This window comes from Symphodus melops (genome assembly GCF_947650265.1).
Source record: "Symphodus melops genome assembly, contig: scaffold_472, whole genome shotgun sequence".
Classification (NCBI taxonomy): Eukaryota; Metazoa; Chordata; class Actinopteri; order Labriformes; family Labridae; genus Symphodus; species Symphodus melops.
The window spans coordinates 1-15,011 of record NW_027636566.1 but is presented as its reverse complement, the minus strand read 5'-3'; the positions used below and the strand labels follow the sequence as shown (position 1 = coordinate 15,011).

The following is a 15,011-nucleotide window of genomic DNA, read 5'->3' as shown; positions in this document are numbered from 1 at the left end:
GGAAGTTTGAAGTCGCAACTTTTCCCTGTTCAGCCCCTCGAACCACCCACGCACGCACCCACATCAAACACATCTGCACCACAGCTACAGCTCGTCTGTTGGCGTGCCTGGGCTCCCCACCCAGAGTTATTTAATGTGTCAAACAGGGTAATTACTTAATGGCACCCTATGGGACTGAACCCACTGGCCTGTCGTACCCAGCAGTACAGATCAAATCCATTAACTTTAATCCGTCTACGGTCTGCCTCGAGTCGAGGTGCATCAGACTTTGCTCTGGTGTTTAATTCAGCCTTCATGACAGGTAGGTGAGGTCACGTAACGCTGGTAGTGAAAAGACACTGTGACCTCGCTGAATATCGTTTACCTTCAGTAGCTTTGAGAGAAAAGATAACTTCTGCATGTTTGACACAAGGCGTTTGAGATAACGGTGGAAGTTCAATGGGACGAAGCAGCAACAGAGTCAAAGTTCGCCGCCGGCGTTAAGACACGTCGCGTTGGGGCGCTCGGCTCTTAAACTCCCTCCATCCACCGACCTGAGATCAGCTCGCTCTCCTTTGAGAAACGTTCACAGACTTTGAGCTGAATGCTCGTGTCCAACAGGTTCAACATGCGATGACAGTCATGAGTTTTATTACTCCTCCTCCTTCTTCTTCCACCAGACAATGCAAGGACAGTTCATTTGCCACAATAAAACACTTAACACATAAACCTTTAATCTCAGCTCCATAGCTATATTATCTCTTTCAGCACAGTCAGCACAAACTGAACGAGCAAGACCTCCAAAGATATTACCACATCCGGCTGAAATAAAATGAATATAGTTAAATGGTGCAACTCTTATCGTATTTGAGTGTTTAAATTGTTTCATTTTAAACATTTTAAAGCTCCAGAAGGGGGGAAACCTGATGGGAAAGTGGCCGTTTAAGGTGTAAAGTCGGCCCTAATTCTGTGTCTTCTTGTGTGTCTAGTGCTGCTGACATGGGTGAACTGCTCCAGTGTCAGGTGGGCGACCAGGGTGCAGGACATTTTCACCGCCGGCAAGCTCCTGGCCCTCGCACTCATCATCATCATGGGCTTCGTGCAGATCTGCAAAGGTACGTTTTAGTTCTGGTGGTTTTCTGTGTTTGTGGAGACATTTTAAATAAACACACACACACACACACACACACACACACACACAACCCGGTCACTGCGGACATCGTCGGGTCAGTGAGTTGCTGGGGGCCCACACATTGCTAATTTCAACACGCCTGTGTGGGTTCACTGTCACAACATGGCTGAGGGCCAGTTGTCTCAGGGGCCACAATGAGCGGGGCCCCTGAAACAACAAAATAGAGATTTCTGTGTGAGCACTTCAAGGTACATGACGATTTTAGTGGTGGATTTGCTTGCAGACTTTTTGGGGTCATATATAAGGTATTAATGTATTAACTCAGTGAAAACAGTAAGGGAGCGGGGATTTCAGGAAATATGTAACAACAAAGGATAAAGAAACCGAGCACATTTTTCAGCGGATTTTCAGGACAAGTCACATAACTTGGATTGAAGCGGCATGACTTTTACAACCATGTTTATGGGCTGATTAAGAAAATGGTTTCCAGCCGGAGAAAGCCCAGACTGGATTCAGAACGGTTTTGTTTACCCCCACAGCAAAAACCACAACATGAACCGAACCCATAGAAACGACGACTCCGCACAACTTCCCCTAATCTTTTGCACTGTCTTCTCCACCTGTAGGAGAGTACTACTGGTTGGAGCCAGCCAATGCCTTCGAGCCCTTCCAGGACTACGATGTAGGTTTGATAGCCTTATCCTTCCTACAAGGCTCCTTTGCCTACGGAGGATGGAACTTCCTGAACTACGTCACGGAGGAGCTGGTGGACCCCTACGTGTAAGAAAAATGACTCTTGAAATACTTGTGGAGACTGAAAACTGTTTGCTGCTTGTTTCGTACTAAGCTGTAACATATCGACTCGGCTTCCCAGTTCTAATCCCTGATCCTTTTTTGTAAAAGCCTCCTGATGTTTATTTAACCTAGCAAGGGAGGAACTCTTACTGTCATTCTCCTTTTATGGCTACTGACCCTGAACCTTTTCTTCTTGTATAATAGTGTATTTCTTAATTTCCTGTTCTTCCTAACGCGCCCTCATTTTTTAATAACCTTGTTTTTTCCATTTACACCTCCCCAGACGTACAAATTTTAATTTCCTTTCTTTAAATCGTCTTTCGTCTCCAGGAACCTCCCTCGTGCCATCTTCATCTCCATCCCCCTCGTCACCTTCGTTTACGTCTTCGCCAACATCGCCTACGTCACGGCCATGAGTCCTCAGGAACTGCTCGCCTCAAATGCTGTTGCCGTGGTGAGCATGACATCCTGTCCAACAAACAAACACACCATGTTAGAAAGACTCTGTCGCCCTCTAGTGATCGTGTGCCCGTCAATGCTTCTGTGAAGTTTAACTTATCGTCCACACATCTCCCCCCCCCCTCAAGACGTTTGGTGAGAAGCTGCTTGGAGTTATGTCGTGGATCATGCCCATCTCTGTGGCGCTCTCCACCTTCGGAGGAGTCAACGGTTCCCTCTTCACCTCCTCACGGTAAGTTGTGCAACTACATAAAAGAAAATCACTTTACAAATCTGCTTTTAAAAGTTTTCACTTCACTGACTTCTTCTTCTGATGCTTATTTTAGGTAAAAATCAGATACTAATAGGAGCTCAAGTTGAAAAATGTACTTGGAAATTTTTTTTTTTTACAAACAAACAATGTTCAGAGTTTAAATTCATCGGCCTGTTTGCAAGAAGACAACATTTTCAGTGTCACAATTGCCGAACAGAATGTGTCACACTTGATTGCAACATCCCTGTAATTGGACCAAGCCCCTGACTTCCTCTGTCAAAACAGTGTTTGGGGAATTCTTCACTGTCGTATATTAAATCTAAGTGGGAATGCTTCTCGTAAAAGTAAAGAATATTAATAATCTTTAGAAATCAAATCATATGCAAGCATTAACTGAATTTCCTCCCACAGATTGTTCTTTGCTGGAGCCAGAGAGGGCCACCTGCCCAGTCTGCTGGCCATGATTCACGTCAAACGCTGCACGCCCATCCCTGCTCTCCTCTTCACTGTGAGTGCTGCTCTCTGCACAACACCACTTTAATGATTTCTCCCTCAAGTCCATTTTTATTTACGTCATCAAACTCCATCACTGAGCGCCCTCTTCTTCTTCTTCCTCCTCAGTGCCTGTCCACCCTGCTCATGCTGTGCACCAGCGACATGTACACTCTCATCAACTACGTGGGCTTCATCAACTATCTCTTCTATGGAGTCACTGTCGCCGGGCAGATCGTGCTGCGCATCAAACAGCCCGATATGCACCGACCAATCAGGGTTTGTTTACATTTTTCTTAATTCTGTTTATTCATATTAATTTCTTTGCCAGACTATTAATTACTTTATTTCCAGTATTAGGCAAACATGCATCATAGTCCTAATATTTACTTTCAGCATGTGACTTCTTTTCTCTCAGAAGATTGTAACATACTCAGCAAGAATTTTAGTTTTTCTTTTGTCATTTCTTAAAGATTTATCGGTTGCTTTGGGGTTTTTTTAATTGAGAAATTGCAAAAAGCAAAAAAAAAAACTGAAACGATCACAAAATATGTCATATCATCCAAATAATGTATTCACAATAAGTTATTTTTTTCTGTTTGAAAAAAGAAACTCATAATATGCAGTTATTTTCCTTTATTTTAGTCAGAAGCCCATAAAGCTCTCTAATGCTGCCCTCTAGTGCTGGGAATGTTAAACTGTCAGACAGTAGAAAAAACATGAATAAAATGGAAAAGGAACTATTAACTTTAATCATTTCTGCCTCACATTTATTTTACCCTCTCTGTGTGATTGTAATGAGTTGTTGATTTGTTCTCTCTGCAGATCAGTCTGATTTGGCCCGTAATTTACCTCCTCTTCTGGGCCTTCCTGCTCATCTTTTCGCTTTACTCCGAACCTCTGGTGTGTGGCATCGGCCTGGCCATCATGCTGACTGGCGTTCCTGTTTATTTCCTGGGAGTCTACTGGGACAACAAACCACAGTGCTTCGATGCCTTTGTTGGTAAGTTGGCTTATGATAACGTTTATTTTATTTTACATTTTTATTGATGTTCACTGTGTATTTACTTTCTCACTAAGAGATAGACAATTAAATGGCATCCTAGTGTGTGGCCAAGTTAGCTTTGCTTAGCATTAAGGATGTTAGCAGAGTTAGTTTAGTCTCTAAACTTAAAAATACATCTGCCATTAGCTTTTCTTGTTGGTAAGCATATTTTTAAATTAACCACCCCCATTTAAACCCCTCCTGCTCCCTTCTGCTTAGCTAAATTAAGCTACTGTTTGCTAAGCTAAAGGCGCCCAAATGTACTGACATCTGCTGGGTAACAATCTTTTTTGAGATCTGTTTAAGACAAGAAAAAAATGTGTCAACAAAGACACTGAACATCCAAATGTGTGTCGGTTTGTTTCGTAGCCAAAATGCTATATATACCAGTAACACAGACATTTCTCCATACACAACATTATGGAAGCCAAGAGCCGCCATGCTTGCGATTATCATTTAATACAGTTATGGAAAGATAACTGGTTTCTCTTTTTTTCATATTGTTGAGGAAAGAAGCTTCGTCTCGATATAGCAAGATAGTACATGAATTGATTTGTATTTAAATCGCCCCCCCCCCCCCAGGGACAAATAAAGTTTTTTGAATTGAATTGAATTAAAGCACTATTCTCAAGGGGTAATTTTCTTCTTACTGTTAATGTTTATCAGAAGTCAGTCATGCCTGTGATCTTGAATCCTTAAATACAAGTTTTCTTTTTTTCTCAAAATATTGAAAGTAATAAATCTAAAATTAAATCTGTGACATTTTGAGATATTGAAAGAATTTACTGTGGATTTTGAGACTACTGAAAACAAAATTCATTCAAAGCACGGCTGTTATCAGCTTCTGTACTATTATCATTTATATTTTGAAAGCCTAAACTTTACGTGACTCTTTCTTCATTCTTCCAGATAAAATGACGTACATCGGCCAGAAGTTCTGTGTGGTGGTTTACCCGGCCATGGGAAATAGTGAAAGCGCAGAGGAAGGAGAGGAAATGAAGGAAGCAAGGTCTCCTCTGTCCAAGGAGGACGGAGAAAACCATAAATCAGCGGACTGCTAAAGCACACGTCTTTCATCCCCCACCTGCCCCTTCCCCCCCAAAACAAAATAAAACAGCCATGTGTGGTCGCACCTGTTTGCGCGCACACACTCAAAACACACCTGCAAACATATCAGAGTGGATTTGCAGATCAACCTCTGTGCATCTAAACTGTTTTTTTTTTTTTTTAATCCTTTTATCAATCATCTTCTGTGCCAAATATTTAGTGTGAAAAGTTAGAGGGTAATATGACCTTGAAATGTTTTATTTGAGGTCTGTCAAGTGATGAAAAAGGCAGCAGCTTCAAAGATCCTCAAACACGTTTAAACAACCACATTTTACTCTTCATCATCATCTTCATCGTAATCCCGCTCCTGCCACACACTCCCTGCACACTCCTACTGTAAGAGAGTCGACTTTTTTTTTAGTATTATTTTTGTTGAAGGACTCCTAACGTGATGGCTGGGCAAAAGTTTTCTTTTTCTCCTTTTTTTCATTTGTTGTTGTTGTAAAAAGTTGCATCCATTCAACACCAAAGCTGTATTTTGATTGGTCGAGGCAGAGAATCAGATTCAGATCAAATCATTTCGTGTCCTTGAAGTACACTTAGAAGTGTGTTTTGAACCATGACCGTGATGCTGAAATGTTCCTCTTTTTATATATATAAATATATAATTGTGATAATTGTTTATATCATTTGCCTTTGATGTTATTTTAGTTTAAATATGTTAATTCTAGTTTTGTTGATAGGTTTTTTTTCTATTCAATATCATTTACATCTGGGCCTTTTTTTTTCACTCTTGCAACCACAGAGGTGTTCACCTGAAGCTGATGTGTGATCTGTGCTTTGTATCTCTGGAAGGTGCAATCTCATTGTTAATTGCCTTAATTAGAATACTTTCTGTATTTTGGCACTGTGGCAGCTCTATCTTGTCTTGCGTGGAGCAAAGTTGAATCCTTTTTCATTTTGAAGCAGTTTTTAATGTTTATGGAAGCAACAAAAAATAAGTGTTTTTTGAGTTATGGATACTTGTAAGGAAGCTACACCCGAGTAAACGGTTTGAACTGCAACAACATAAATGACTAAAGAGGGTAAAATCGGCAAGACGTGACAGATTTCACCACATTTGCATAGAAAAAAATGCAAACCCCTGCACCGACACGCGTGAATGCCTGTGTGAGAAACAGTTTGACAACATGTTTGACTGCAGAAGTATTGTTGTTGTAGCTTCCCATATAGCTGTGTTTAATTTGTTTTTGTTTGTTTGTTTTTTAAATTTAAGAGGAAAAAAATGAAATGATAACTTTGCTTTTAAAGAAAAAGTTTTTTTTTATTCATACATTTCACAAGATGAGATTTTAGTGCAACGTTCAAAGTGGCATCAGCAAGAAAAAATGAACATGCACCCATGAATGGATCCATTGTGTCATCTGGTAAAAGTAATGTATGCTGTATGTGATCATAACAGTACACACACACTATATGTACTTTTGTGTCTTTCTGAAATCTCAGGGTGTCTCAGGGCATCCCCACTGCCTTCTCCTTACACACACTACCTAACACCGCAGGATGATGAAAACTCATCCGACTGATTTGCCTCTCTGCTAAAAGTCTGTATGGTGCATTTACAGATGTATTTCCTCAGGAGACTCGTCCAACAAGCTAGCTCCGGATAATCTTTAAGAAAGTATCATGAAGAAAGGCCAGTGTTGTTTAGGTTTCTCTTGCCAAACTTTAAGGGGAACAGGGTGTCTTTGATGTCTTATGAGTACAGTGATTGTTTTATTGTGCCTGTAAGGTTATTGTGTAGCTGCTCACATCATAACAGACTGTATTTAGGTCTCATAGTTAATAAAAAAACCACTGACTAATGTTTGAATCTGTACTTCAGGGCCTCAATCAAATATATATTTAAAACAAGTACACCTTGTCTTTTTCTTTTGTTCCATGTGCGATCCTTTCAAAGAATGTCTTTTTTGTTATTTAATGATGAATTGATATTTTCCCCATTTTTGACAATGACTTTTACTAACTTAGGCCTAAAGGTATCCCACCTCTGATTTATAAAACAAGTCAAAGGTTTTTCTGCTAAGTTTGACTTTAAACACATCAGATAAAAATGGATTTTCCCACTTATGCTCGATCACAGAAATCTAAAAGTTCGACTTTACTGGTGTGTTGTTTCTTTTGACTTATTTTATTTCTTTCTAGCTGCTTGTGTTTCCCTTATAAGCTGCACAGCTCCATTTCTCGCTTTAATGCAGACCAAAAGAAGCCTTAAAAATGTTGAAAACAATGACGTTTGCTGTCAATCACCATGTTTATTAACCCACTGTGAGTGACTTTTCTTCACATTATAATACTAAAGTAATCTGATGATGCTCTTGTCTGTATAACACTGTGTGTACACAATAGCCTTTAATGCTGTGTACATACCAAACAGAAAGTTGAAGTCATTTGTTTTTGTGTAAAAATGTGAATATTGGTGAGTGTGTAACAAGAATTAAAAGTAGGCTGTGCATAAGTGGATATTTTTGTGCCTCTTTTGTGCAACAGTGTAGAAAATATTTACACATTTTACACTTTAATGACTAATACAGATTTGCAAAATTGAGTCGGTTTCATCATATTCTTCAATTTTATTGTAGTGACACAATGATCCACAACTTAAAGGGATACTTCAGCCATTTACATAAATGGGTGAAGTATCCCTTTAAGTACACATTAAGGGTGATCCATAGCAGGCACAAAGTAGCATGTGGGGTTAGCACAACATCAAAAAGTTATGAATTAATCTAATTCATAACAAATAAAAGCATTTTCTTAAAGATGTACACGGTCATTCTCGTATAGCGTGTATATTACAAATAAAAAATCTAACTTTCAGACTCAAAGTAAATTATACATCTTCATCACAAATGTCCAACTTCTTTTTTAAATAAGCAGTTGTCCATATTTAACTAATCAAACTGAGAAACACTGATGCTCATTCTATGTTGGTATGTCCTCAGATAATTATTGGAAATAAGTGAATTGAAATCATTAGTAAAGAATAGAATGAAACAAGGCAGATTTAGAGAGGGAAAAAAACTGAAAAGTGCGCAACAGTAACTTCTCAAGTGATCAAATCTTTCAGACAGTAACTATGACCTTTCTGCTGTAGTGTCTTAAAAATGTAAAATGTCTCTGTAGGGCAATGTTACATGGGGAGGGGAGTGTTTCAAGCCAACATATTTTTGGCAGTAGAGAAGTGTCTTAATCAAGCAGAATCTGATCTAACTCTTTCTACCGACGGCTCTGTGTATCCACCAGTGCCAAGACACGACTCCACAACCGTGTAAACTGTATGACTTCAGTGTATCCGCTTCCTGTAGACATCCAAACAGACAAAAGCATGTTTTCAAGTAATGGCTACAAAGTCGGCTCGAAGCACAGACTTCTGGAAAAGTGGGAAGCCTATCCTCCTCTCAGAGCGAGTACCAGATGCAGAACAGAGCCTCCTTGGATTTTATAGTCTGATGCAGTTTTCTCATCGTTCCTGAAAGTTGATACAAAAGAGGAGATACAGGTGAGAACATGTCAGAGAGCATGAATCACTGCACTGAAAACCAAACAGAAGGCCAAACCAGTTAGAATTGTCCGATTAGAGATTATTCTGGTGCAAACTTGAGAACCTGCCCATTGAATAAAAAACTTTGTAATGATGCACGTAAAGAATAGAATAGAATAGAAGGCCTTTACTGTCATTATACAATCAAGCAATGTCATTATTTGGCTTCACCTTAAAGTGCACACAGCTAAAAACAAAGACAACAAAAGAAGAAGATAAAAAAAAGTCGGTCTAGTTAAGGTAAGATGGGCTATGGATGGTAGGACTTGTTTACAGGTAGCTGTATAGTAAATTATGAATGGATATAGCAGAAATATAAAACAAATATTTGCACAGTGCGAAATGTAAACTATAACAGTGTGTTTCAGACTCACATCTGTTTTCCACTGTAGATCAACCTCTGCTGCTGCGGAGGGATCCCTTCTTTCTCTTCCACTCTTTCTTTAATCCTCTCCACCTGGATGTACATATTTGTAAATAATAATAATAATAATAAAAAGTTCAATGCACATTAGATAATGAACTTAAGACAGACCAGTAAACCTGAAGAAATACAAAAGATTATACTCTACCTTATCTGTGGGCTCTATGTCAATCTCTATCTCTTTTCCTGTGAGTGTCTGAGACAAGAAAAACATTTTCAGGTTATCTTTTTGAGTTAAACATCAAGCTGGCTACAATGATAAGTGTTTTAAAGAAGACAAGATGTTATACTTGCTTTGCCTTACCTTGACTTTAATGAGCATCTTTCTTGATCTTCCTTTAACAAACACACTCGAGCTGGTTTGTGATGCTGTAATAAACAATTCAGTATTTTGTTGACAAATCTTGTATTATTCCTTCACTTCACACATTTCAATGGCTGTTTCCGGTGTGTCTCGGTAAATCCCACTCCTCCTTTTTTTGTGGATGTTAATGGTTCCGCTCAGACAGGTTTTATCGGACTCAAATAATTCCTTGATGTATTATCTAAAGAAGACGTATGCACTTATTATCCGACAGACGTGTGTGTGTGTGTGTGTGTGTGTGTGTGTGTGTGTGTGTGTGTGTGTGTGTGTGTGTGTGTTCACAACAGAATCAAAAGGAGAGCTACATTTCCCGAATACCTCAAAAACACTCATTACGACAACAGCGCAACGTAGCGTAAAGCGAGTTTTGTATTTGTAGTTTTCACCTGCGTGCCCATAAATAGCTTGAGCTCCTTAAAAAACTACAACTCGGCTTTCAGTCTGTGTCCGCCCCCGAAACGTTTCCCGCGCGCAAACCCGTAAAAAACAAAAACAAAACAGCGGAACAGAAAAAAACTAACTCACGCGTTCCTGGAGGTAATTACTTTACTTTTTATTTATCTTTAAAATAATGTAGAAGATGACGACATGCTGACACAGTTATGTTATGTATGCTAAAACACGCAGATTTCAGTGCTCATTATAGGGATGACATTTATGTCATTTAAACCGATGCTAACCTTGAATTATGACGTGAGGGTTAAGTAAGCTCTGACAGTTAGGCGTGCTTAGCATTAGCAGTAGCACTGTCATCCTTGTTTATAATGGTCTTATTACATGAACCCACAGCAGTAATGACATCCTCTGCTCAGATGTTTGCCTTAAATGGCTTTCTCCCAGACCCCATATCACACTGCATGTCATTTATACCATTCATGGCCATATGTTTAAGGAAGATAGAAATAAGAACATTCTCAAAGCAGAAATTATTAACCTTTCTTTCTTTGTTTTTTTCCCCCCACAGTTGGACTTCTAAGGAGAAACCCTCTAATTCCACTTTTTTTTAAACTTCATACCCAACCTGTAGATCCTCTTTCCAAAATGCCTCGCATTGAGAATGACATCAAGCTGGACTTTAAGGATGTTCTCCTCCGTCCAAAGCGAAGCACACTCAAGTCCAGGAGCGAGGTGGGTTTTTGGTTCCAGACTGACTTATACAGTAAATAAAAGATCTGAGCGAGCACACATCCTCTTTCATTTAAACCTTCACAGCTGATGCATACATACACTAATCTATCGTTGCTTTTACCGCGAGCAGGTGGACCTGATGAGGAGCTTTACTTTCAGGAACTCCAAAGGCACCTACAGAGGGATCCCCATCGTTGCTGCCAACATGGACACTGTGGGCACCTTTGAGATGGCCTTGGCTTTGCATCAGGTCGGTTGTGCTTGACATGAGATATTTATAAAAAGCTTTAAATATATCTCATTTAACAACTGTGCTCTCATTTTTGGTTCTGTAATTGTTTCATCAGGTGGAAACGGTTGACCACTGAATATTTAAAGTCAACCAACATGCCTGATACTAGTACATGATATAACAGGCTACCTGCTTTTTCTCCTTTAAATTTAAAACAGTTGGTTATTCTTTTCCCAGCTGTCAGAAGTAGCACTAGTGGCTAATATGTACCTTTTTTTTCTCTGGATATACTTTGAAAGGTAATTGCGGCCAAAAGCGGTGCGTCTTAATAAAGGGTCGATCTCCATTATAATTAATGAACAGTTATGAAAGATGCCCCAGGTGGTCTTTGGATGTAATCGTGCCCTCCACAAACTGTCCTGTCCTCCTCCAGTTCACCCTCTTCACCACAGTTCACAAACATTACTCCGTGGATGAATGGAAGGAGTTTGCAACAAAGAATCCCGATTGCGTGAAGGTAATCAATTCTACTGTTTTATTGTTTTTACTGGGCTTTAAAATCTGCTTTTTTTTTTAAACACTCCTCTTTTCTCTGTTTCCTCCAGAACGTAGCGGTCAGCACAGGTACCGGCGACGGTGACTTTGACAGGATTTCAGCCATCTTGGCGGCGGTGCCACAGCTGGAGTATATCTGTGTGGACGTGGCGAACGGCTACTCCGAACACTTTGTTCACTTTGTCAGAGATGTCAGGCAGAAGTTCCCCTCGCACACTATAATGGTGGGTTCGATGTTTGTGGCTGTGAAGCATGGCATGTGAAGCATGGCATGTGAAGCATGGCATGTGAAGCATGGCATGTGAAGCATGGCATGTGCAGCGGAAACAGGAAATGAAGTTGTTCTTTTTTTTTTTTTTTTCTGCACAGGCAGGAAATGTGGTGACAGGGGAGATGGTAGAAGAGTTGATCCTGGCAGGTGCTGACATCATCAAAGTAGGCATCGGACCAGGTAATCTGAGTGTTACTTTTTATAACACGTCTAATTTTATCTTATTACTCACAATGTTCAAATCCTTTCCTGTGTCTCTGTTTGTATGGATGGATATTTTCAAGCAATAATCACGTTGCACTTTTCAAAATAAGGACTGCAGACTTGAAATCTTAAGAGTCGATAGAACTTGTCCCTGTGTCTTCCTTTCACAGGCTCTGTGTGTACCACGCGCAAGAAGACAGGTGTGGGATACCCCCAGCTCAGCGCTGTGATCGAGTGTGCAGATGCAGCTCATGGTTTGGGTGGTCACATCATCTCTGTGAGTGGGTTTCCTCTAGCTGCCAATGTTCCTTCCTGTTCTCTCTTTCTGGGATCAGTGTTCAGACGTATTATATTACAAAATGTGCACTTACAAACACAACAGGGGGTTCTGATTTGTGTCTCCTCTTCCACACAGGACGGGGGATGTACTTGCCCAGGAGACGTCTCCAAGGCTTTTGGTTGGTGTTCGATTTCAAATATGTAAAAAAGTAAAACTGAAAAATCGCCCTGTGAAAACAAAAGAGCTCATCTCCTTTATTGTTGTCCGTGTGACTCAGGCGCTGGAGCGGACTTTGTGATGCTGGGCGGTATGCTCGCCGGCCATTCAGAGTCCGGCGGTGAAGTTATCGAGAAAAGCGGCAAGAAGTACAAGCTGTTCTATGGTATGAGCTCCGACACAGCGATGAAGAAACATGCAGGGGGCGTGGCTGAGTACAGGTCAGAACCTTTTTTATTTATTTATTTTAGAATCGTCTTATGAGGATGTTTCTGTTTTTTAGTCCTTAAATGCTCTGTTTTTATTTGACCTCCAGAGCGTCGGAGGGGAAGACGGTGGAAGTTCTGTACAAAGGTCCGGTGGATGTGACTATACGAGACATCCTGGGTGGGGTCCGCTCCACCTGCACCTACGTGGGGGCGGGAAAACTAAAGGAACTGAGCCGCCGGACCACCTTCATCAGGGTCACACAACAGCTCAACACTGTCTTTGGCAATGACAGCTGAATCCTTCTGGTTGATCCGGCTTCAGATGAGCGGATAAATCTGCCCCATCGGTCGGTGAAGTGTAAACACAAGTGACCAAACATCATTTATACAATTTCTTCCTTTTTTTTTTAATTGGTGGAGGTTTACTGACTTAAAGTTTTTTTTCATGCAGTTTTATTGTAATGATTTTAATTTCAAGAGTTTTACGCACACAAAATTCGAGTTACTTTTTTCCGACAAGCCACAGAGTGTCTCGGTGTCTCCAGACATTCAGACATGAGCCGGTGACCCCCTGTGTGAGTCTCTATGCAGGGTCTGCTGTCAGCATCCCAATGCAAGGCCTTCACTCAGCCTTTTGACATGCGTGCAGATCTGCAGCTGTCTCTGAAACAGTATCCACTTATGTTTCTATGCATCGTTAGCCTTCGTCACCCACGTATCAAACTAGAGTCTTAAATTATTAACAAATCCTGATAATATGTGCAGCTGCTGCTAGTTATAAATCTATTTTTAGAGAGGTTATCATTCCATCGCTCAGTAAGTTTTGCACTTTAATCATTTATTTTAATGATTACTTTAATGATTGTATTTTAATTTTCAACAATGTTTGGTAACTAGTGTCAGACATTTCCAGCACTTATTACTGTTACACACGGACCAGGATATGCTCATTTAGAGTACCAGTATGTACCAGTACACAGTGACGTCATGCTGACATCATGGCGGAGTTGTTACAATATTTAATAATACATGCAGCGTCTCTCTTCGCTCTGGTTTTTGCTGCTCATGATCAATAAGAAAAGTTGTTGGGTGAATATTAGTGAATATTAGTAACGTGCAAATTGAGTACAGTTGTGATTAATAATAACTGTTAAATTAAGTTTTATTTTATGAGTGCAGGCTGTGGTTGAACAGGTGACGTGTCTGAAGTAACTCAAGCTGCTCTTGATTATTGTCTTGGAAAAATGGGGGATTGAAATGCAGTTTTTGAATTTAATTTGGAGTTTAAATCAATAAAAACATTCCACATCTGCATTTTGTTGTTTATTATACTTGATATCAGAGTGTTTACAACATGTGGGAATAACACACACACAAAAACAAATTCCTTGTTGGCAGTCTGCACTTTAAGATCACCATATCATGAGAAGGCAATGACACATTAATCACCACTAGGTGGAGACAAACACCTTAAACTGACTGCTTGGAAAAGAAAGAACCATCAATTATTATCTTCAGTACTAAAGAAGCAATTCTAAAAAATAAATCAATAACAGTTTCATAAGAATGACATGATTCAGAAATGTTTGGTGTTCATATCTTATAACAACAAAAATTCCAAACCTGACTTTTACTTACTGTAAAACACTTTATAATAATCTGAAAGCAACATGAGTAAAAGAGAATTATGTTCATTATATGACTTCAAGAATCAATCATTGTAGAGGTTAGTAGCATTGCATGATATATTAGCCTTGTATGTTGATTACATATTAGAATAGAAAAAGTCACTGCAAAAAATGCTGCTTGTTAATAACATAAACTCTGTAACGCATGCATCATCTGTAATCACTCCAAAAGAAAACAAAACTGGTACAGTCCATCTTTGAACACTTTCTCGGCTCCTTTTTAACACAAGGATATTGTAGCTGGTAAATATTTGTCCAATTTCCTTTCCTTGTTGTACAGTGGCAACAAGGTCTATTTGTTGAGACTCATTTTCAGTGTTTCTTCTCCTGATGATGTCCAGTTGTGCTGATGGAGATTTGCTGCAACCAAAACCCTAAAAACTACGTCAGCTGATTGATGCATCATAACAATTATCAAACTATGTCATTAGAAAGCTGAGCTAGATATAAACCAAGAATCACATCATGTAATCCTTCAAGTTATCTGCAGACTGTCACATAAATCAATGATCCATTAAAAAGTTTTAGCACAGACTGATCAACTACCTCTGAAAGTTTGGAGCTAATTATTATACAGACTGCAAGCTAGCATAGCATGTATTAATGACGTTTATATTCAACCAAAAAAAGTAAA

At 39.7% G+C, this 15,011-nt stretch overlaps 3 protein-coding genes across 4 annotated transcripts; 2 read left to right on the top strand and 1 right to left on the bottom strand.

The window, feature by feature from the left end:
- Positions 1-963: 963 nt before the first annotated feature.
- Positions 964-7,116, top strand: LOC306819360 (large neutral amino acids transporter small subunit 2-like). The gene is made up of 8 exons (XM_079373145.1): positions 964-1,094; positions 1,738-1,891; positions 2,237-2,360; positions 2,494-2,597; positions 3,030-3,126; positions 3,240-3,389; positions 3,936-4,113; positions 5,065-7,116. Exons 1-8 carry the CDS (start codon positions 1,070-1,072, stop codon positions 5,214-5,216), a joined length of 984 nt encoding a protein of 327 aa, XP_079229271.1. The 5' UTR covers positions 964-1,069; the 3' UTR covers positions 5,217-7,116.
- On the bottom strand, positions 5,934-9,724 carry LOC306819361 (ubiquitin-like protein NEDD8). Its single transcript, XM_079373146.1, has 4 exons — positions 9,535-9,724; positions 9,379-9,426; positions 9,181-9,263; positions 5,934-8,734 (listed from the first exon to the last, which is right to left on the bottom strand). Exons 1-4 carry the CDS (start codon positions 9,550-9,552, stop codon positions 8,653-8,655), a joined length of 231 nt encoding a protein of 76 aa, XP_079229272.1. The 5' UTR covers positions 9,553-9,724; the 3' UTR covers positions 5,934-8,652.
- Positions 9,725-10,022: 298 nt separating this feature from the next.
- Positions 10,023-14,003, top strand: gmpr2 (guanosine monophosphate reductase 2). 2 transcript variants are annotated; one of them, XM_079373143.1, is made up of 10 exons: positions 10,023-10,131; positions 10,622-10,722; positions 10,853-10,972; positions 11,388-11,471; positions 11,560-11,733; positions 11,879-11,960; positions 12,155-12,261; positions 12,400-12,442; positions 12,542-12,701; positions 12,797-14,003. In XM_079373143.1, the coding sequence occupies exons 2-10, from the start codon at positions 10,636-10,638 to the stop codon at positions 12,984-12,986; spliced, it is 1,047 nt and encodes a 348-aa protein (XP_079229269.1). In that variant the 5' UTR covers positions 10,023-10,131; positions 10,622-10,635; the 3' UTR covers positions 12,987-14,003. The 2 variants fall into 2 exon arrangements, with proteins under 2 accessions (XP_079229269.1, XP_079229270.1); XM_079373144.1 differs by having other exon boundaries at positions 10,037-10,131; positions 10,559-10,722.
- Positions 14,004-15,011: the final 1,008 nt, after the last annotated feature.